The 6399-nt window shown below is 49.8% G+C and overlaps 2 protein-coding genes across 2 annotated transcripts; both read right to left on the bottom strand.

Annotated features, from left to right (window-relative positions):
* Window positions 1–1550: 1550 nt before the first annotated feature.
* On the bottom strand, window positions 1551–2124 carry LOC141264584 (histone H3-like). Its single transcript, XM_073676860.1, has one exon. The coding sequence runs from the start codon at window positions 2099–2101 to the stop codon at window positions 1691–1693; it is 411 nt and encodes a 136-aa protein (XP_073532961.1). The 5' UTR covers window positions 2102–2124; the 3' UTR covers window positions 1551–1690.
* A 2068-nt stretch (window positions 2125–4192) lies between these two features.
* Window positions 4193–4634, bottom strand: LOC141264585 (histone H4). Its single transcript, XM_073676861.1, has one exon. It carries the CDS (start codon window positions 4632–4634, stop codon window positions 4323–4325), a length of 312 nt encoding a protein of 103 aa, XP_073532962.1. The 3' UTR covers window positions 4193–4322.
* Between the last annotated feature and the right edge of the window lie 1765 nt (window positions 4635–6399).

Raw genomic sequence — 6399 nt, forward strand, 5'->3', positions numbered from 1 at the left:
GCCTATTTTTAGAGAGCCATCAGCCGGCTATGCTTTGTTGTTCCCATTATTAACAAGTGGGTCTCCTATACTGTTATTGCGTATGCAGTGATTGCAAGGGCTGCCAAAAATTCGGATGCAACCCAATACCCCTTTGAAGAGACAGAGGAGGGTCTCAGTAAAAAAAATGTTCCCATTATAAAGGAGCGGGTCTCCTATAGTGGTAATGCCCATGCTGTGACTGCAAAAATTTGGCAAAAACACCACTAACAATTTAAAGACACACAGAGCAGGGCCACAGTAACAAGGTAGGACATGTTCCCATTAGAAAGGAGAGGGTCTACTATTCAGTTATAGGGTATGCAATGAGTCCAATGGTTGCCAAAATTTGGTAAAAGTCCCACAAACAATTTAAAGACACAGAGTAGGGCCACAGTAATGACAATTAGAAAGGAGAGGATCTCCCATACTGTTTGCCTATTTAGTGCCTGACAAAATTATGGAGAAACTCCAATGCCCCTTGCATGAGACAGAGGTCAAAGAGCTTCCTATAAACAATGTTCCCCTTATTAGGAAGTGGATCTCCCATAGTGTATGGCTATACAGTGAAGCAATGGCTGCCAAAAATTCGGAGGAACTCCAATGCACTTTACAAGAAACGTAGATATGTTGATATGCTACATATGGTGGTGATATGGTGATGGAGGATGCGAAGAATGAGGAGGAAAAGAGCAAAAAGACAAAATTAGGACCTGTATACCCATGTGTGGGTGTGAAGACAGGTGCATGGGAAAAGTTAGACCTCCCCAAACAAAGATATTTGAGTTTATGTTACGCTGCTATCATTCGGTGGTGTTGAGAAGTCTCGCCCAATGCAGCCCTTGTTCATTTTTATAAGAGTCAGCCTGTCAGCATTTTCAGTTGACAGGCGGATGCGCTTATCAGTTATAATTCCACCAGCGGCACTAAAAACCTGCTCTGATAAAACGCTGGCGGCCGGGCAGGACCTCCAAGGCATAGAGAGCCAGTTCATTCCACATATCCAGCTTGGAAACCCAATAATAAGGCACAGAGGAATCACGGAGGACGTTGGTACAATCAGCAAGGTACTCCCTCACCATCTTCCCAAACTTTGCACTCCTTGTGAGAGTACCCCGCACCTCAGGGCCTGTGCGATGGGAGGGGCTGAGAAAACTCTCCCAAAACTTTCAGTGTTCCCCTGCCTCTGCTGGATTGGAGTTGTGTCTCTCTCGCCTGTACTCCTTGGTTTTGCAACAAACTGTAATGATCCACCGGAGCGCGAGCAGCGACTGAGCGGGAAATTCAAATCCACCAACTGATCAGTGAATGAGAAGGAAACATCGGAGTAAAGCTCCGCCCACAGGAACCGACCAATCCCCGACCACAAGATTAAGCCTTCTCTCCCCCAGACCCCGGCAGTGCACAGGACGCATCGCGCTGCTCTGGTCACACAGGTGCGGCTTCTATTACTGATCACGTGATGGATGTGACGTTATTCCTCTGCTTATTGCACTTTTCACAATATAGTTCACTCACTACTAGATCCCCTATAATTATACAGATAGTAAGTGCGCGGAGGATACGGACAGAGGAGCAGAATGGCGGCTAATCATGAGAGTTCTCAGCTCGTCTTGGAGGATTTGGTGGCTCTGAAAAGAGCCTTTGTGTTGTCCTCGGGGCCCGGGCAGATCTAAGCTCTCTCCCCGCGGATCCTGCGGGCCAGCTGGATGTCTTTGGGCATGATGGTGACCCTCTTGGCGTGGATGGCGCACAGGTTGGTGTCCTCGAACAGCCCCACCAGATAAGCCTCGCTGGCCTCCTGCAGCGCCATCACCGCCGAGCTCTGGAAGCGCAGATCGGTCTTGAAGTCCTGGGCGATCTCCCTCACCAGGCGCTGGAAGGGAAGCTTACGGATCAGCAGCTCGGTGGACTTCTGGTAGCGGCGGATCTCCCGGAGAGCGACTGTTCCTGGCCGGTAGCGATGCGGCTTCTTCACTCCGCCACTGGCAGGAGCGCTCTTCCTTGCGGCTTTAGTCGCCAGCTGCTTGCGGGGAGCTTTCCCTCCGGTGGATTTACGGGCGGTCTGCTTGGTTCTGGCCATAGCGCTGTATAGACGGGTACAGAAGTGATGAGCGGAGCGGCGGGAGAAGGGTATTTATGCTCGTGTGCGCGTCCTCATTGGCTCCTGTAAGCCACACCCCCTACATCCATTGGCTTCTGCGTACAGTATTGAGCCGCCAATAGTGACCGACTACCTGGCCACATGACACACTTCCGCTCCCTGAGTCTCCATGTCCCGTACACGGCGCTGTACAGATCTCCCCATCATCGCTCTACACTCCGGGCTGCACTGGTTTCTATAGATCCCACATGGAGCGACCCCTCCCCCCGCAGAGCTCTGCGACATGACGTCCCCTGATATCAGTGCAGACTGCAGCAGACCCCGGAACACTGCGCCGCCCCCTCTCCCCTGTACAGAGCAGCAGGAATGTGTATAGAACAACCTGCTCTGCTAACTGCGATCGTCTGCAGCGTTGACATCTGTTCTGACCAGGACAATCGTCACCTGGGGAACATTCAATGAGCCCGGAAACTACCATGGAAGTGTATGATGTAGAGATCGGCGCATTGTTCTCAGAGCGATCACCGGCAGCTGAGATACAAAGGACCAGTGTAAATATATATTGACGTCCGCTCCATCCTGCGATCTCAGCTCGGGTCCGTCAGCCTCTGCTGCTGCTCAGGTTGTCGCTTCTCCTGCAGATTACTGGCTGCTGCAGTGGGGGATGGAGGGTGAGCAGACACTGGAGACGGACCTGATCTCTCCTCCCTGCTCTCTCCTTCCTGCCCCCTCCTTCCTCATGTGCTGAGGAGGTTGATCATTTATTCTCATCATCTGGGCTGAGCTGATAAATCATCAATACTATCCCCAGGGCTCCATGATCAGCGCCAGCGCTTCCCTCAGCTGTGAGAAATGCAGAACTGTGAATAAAGGTGAATAAAGAAGCTGATGTTGGAGAATTCTGACTTCGTTTTGCAATTTCTTAGTTACAGGTTTTCTTATGATTTCTGGTCTACAAGGTCACTCAGACGTCTGTACTCTGACAATAATGCAGGGAAATGAGAATTCGCTCTAAAATCGCGGATGCACACGTGTCGCATTTGGTGAATGTTTTCCTCACAGAATGCGACCATAAAATCCACTGCATAATACAGTATGAGCCAAACTAAGGAGATTTTAGGAATGTCATCCGGTGTAGTCGCTGGATACAATCCTCCCATCACAGACCTGTTCATCTTTATCTGTGTTCACTGAAATTATGTATTAGATTTAGCGAATAGATGCAGGATATATATGTATACCCCCATATAGTGCTGTATATGTGTATATATATATATATATCTTTTCTTTTTCCAACATATATTTCAAAAATAAAAAAAAACAGAAATGTTACAATGAGCGGAAATTCTAAATCACTAACTGCTCTGTGACCGACCAATCAGAGAAAAGGAGATGAAGGTGAAATCCGGTAACATACACGCCCCTGATCCGCGTCATCAGTCTCCTCTCTGGTCCGCACAGCCGGTTGCTCATCTGTCCTGTGCTCGGTGACTGCAGGGGATGTTCCGCCCGGTAGGACGATCGGGTGTGTATTTCTCCCCAGAGCAAACGTCAGGCTCCGGTCACTGAGGAATAAGGAAATCACCGATTATGGAGAACTGCGGCAAGAAGTGGTTAACACCGGCGTCTCCTGTGGGCGGAGCCGTGACCTGATGCTCAATGATGATTGGCTGAGCCCAGAGTTTGAACTTCCCGTTCACTCCTCCTCGCTTTGTCCTCATCCATGTAACACGCGGCGTCAGTGCTGCAGATCTTGGGCGATCTGCTCGTGTATAGTGATCAGCGGCCGATCTCACTCCACACAGGGGAGATCAGACCCCAATCTGTACAGGGTCTTAGGTCTCCAGATCACAGCGCAGACCCTCACTGTACTTCATGCCTCATTCTGCAGCCAGTGATCCGGTCAGATCCTCAGCCCTCACAGCTGCGACATCGGTCACCGATCACTTACACATCCGCCGATCTGCTCATCACCGAGCACTCGCCCCTTCTCTCCCCGGTCAGTGATGTGACGGATCCCGGGAGCTCAGGGTGGGGGCTTCTGTTTCTCTGTCCTGCAGATATTTCCCCTCATTACCGCAATGATCAGAGCACAGGACACAACCCCCGGCCCCGCAGCAGGAATCACAGCTTCTCCACTGTACATGTGGGCGGCTCTGATAAGAGCCTTTGGGGGGTGAGGATGGAGCGGAGAACACAATTAACCTCCGAAGCCGTAGAGAGTGCGGCCCTGGCGCTTGAGCGCGTACACCACGTCCATGGCGGTGACGGTCTTCCTCTTGGCGTGCTCGGTGTAGGTGACGGCGTCACGGATCACGTTCTCCAGGAAGACTTTCAGGACGCCGCGAGTCTCCTCATAGATGAGGCCGGAGATGCGCTTGACGCCTCCCCTGCGAGCGAGACGGCGGATGGCAGGCTTGGTGATGCCCTGGATGTTGTCACGCAGTACCTTCCTGTGCCGCTTGGCGCCGCCCTTCCCGAGACCTTTACCTCCTTTACCGCGACCAGACATCGTTCAAAAAATCTTCCACCGACTGAGAGATCAGCGCTAATTCCTCCACTATATAGAGAGTAAGCGGACCAGAGAGAGAACCGTACAGTGATGACGCCTCTGTGGGGCGTGTCGCACTATAGGCTCCTCCCTCACTATCACTGATTGGCTGATCACACGTCTGTATTTCCCCTTCTTTCTTTCTACTCAGTTATGTGTGATGAGTTGTGTAGTGATAATAACACATCCGGGCCTTGTGTATGATATCTGGACGTAGAGACTAGAAGGCGGAAGTGACTATAACTCCTATCCGGCAGACAGTGCGGGATTCCTGTCCTGTTAGTTTCCTGCATTGAGCCGTTCTCTGTAGTGACCACACGGGGGCGATATTACCAAACATATTGGCCGCACTGTCTGACTCATTGCCCCCTAGTGGCAGATCTGAGAACAGACACGTGTATCATTATTGGTCCTTCTATTATTTATGAGCAGTAATAATAATTACACATCAGAACAATTTTAAAGTTGCACAATTCTGGTAAATCGTGAAAGAGCAGTAACATCAGCAGAGAAGGAATGATCTGAACTTACTCTGAAATTACACCTCATCCTTTAACCCCCTCCTGCAGTAGTTACATTTTTCCTTTTTCTATGTATTTCATCACCTTCATCATCCAAGTGTTGTGATCAGCGGATCAGTAAGATTCCAGTTTAGCAGGAAATTTGATTTGTCTTTGTCCCTGGGAGGTCGTGACGACAAGTCATGTGGGAAAAGTCCTGCAACAAAGGGCATCACCAGCCTCTCATGTGCAGCCCCTCCTCCGCAAGCCAGATCTTCCATCTGACTGGTAACTGACTCTTAAGCTCTGCTTATATCTTTTGTACCACTGCTATTGTGTTTGCATCTCTGACCATTATGTATGTATAACCCTTATGTATATAGTGTAATGCAGTGTTTCCCAAACTCCAGTCCTCACGGCCCCCACAGATCATGTTTTCAGGATCTCCTTAGTATTACACAGGTGAAAGAATTCCTGATGCCTTGATAGTATTTCCATCACATGTGTAATACTAAGGAAATCCTGAAAACATGACCTGTGGGGGCCTAGTGTCTAGTGTGCCCATAAGGGGATTAAATATATAATTTAACCTTGAGCCGCTCTATTATCTCGATCCACGAACCCACATGTCTGTTGTTTGGCCTAATCCTCATGCTACCGTGGAGGGTTTCTGGCCCGATATAATTCCCGTTAACGGACCGGGGACTTATATCTAATAGAAACTGGTGGCAGCTCTACCAAGCCGACAAGGTTCTACTTCACTGGAGCTAGTGAAGGGGCCTCTCAGCCTTTCAGGGGTGTGAGCGAGTGTGGTGCCATGTCAATGACTGAGTGGGCCATCTCGTCTCACTCCTGGTGCCTTTCTGTATCCGTGTGGAAAGGGGGTGTCTGTGTAGAATTGTACCAATCTGATCTTACGCATCCTCGAGGGGGTGTGGAACGTCACGTTGCTGCAAACAGCAGATCCATATCATATGTTCCATCTGACGTAACTGTGACGTTGGGCGGGTGGCGAGGTGTGGATCCTTCACAAGTGGTGGCAGCGGACTAAAATTAGGAGGAAATGCAATGCCCGTTGGAAGAGTCGTTGAGGTTAGAGGTAATTAAAAACAACATTTCAATGCCCCTTGGAAGAGCTGTGAAGTTCAGAGTGGTTTAACAAGACAGTTTTAATGAACCTTGGAAGAGACGTGGAAGTCCCAGTGGAATAAAAAGACAATATCAAT

This window comes from Phyllobates terribilis, unplaced genomic scaffold (assembly GCF_046119375.1).
Source record: "Phyllobates terribilis strain yellow unplaced genomic scaffold, ASM4611937v1 Scaffold_4__5_contigs__length_816908805, whole genome shotgun sequence".
Lineage (NCBI taxonomy): Eukaryota > Metazoa > Chordata > Amphibia > Anura > Dendrobatidae > Phyllobates > Phyllobates terribilis.

Coding starts and splice junctions, on each gene's coding strand:
- LOC141264584 (XM_073676860.1), bottom strand. CDS start 2,101: ATGGCCAGAACCAAGCAGACCGCCCGTAAATCCACCGGAGGGAAAGCT.
- LOC141264585 (XM_073676861.1), bottom strand. CDS start 4,634: ATGTCTGGTCGCGGTAAAGGAGGTAAAGGTCTCGGGAAGGGCGGCGCC.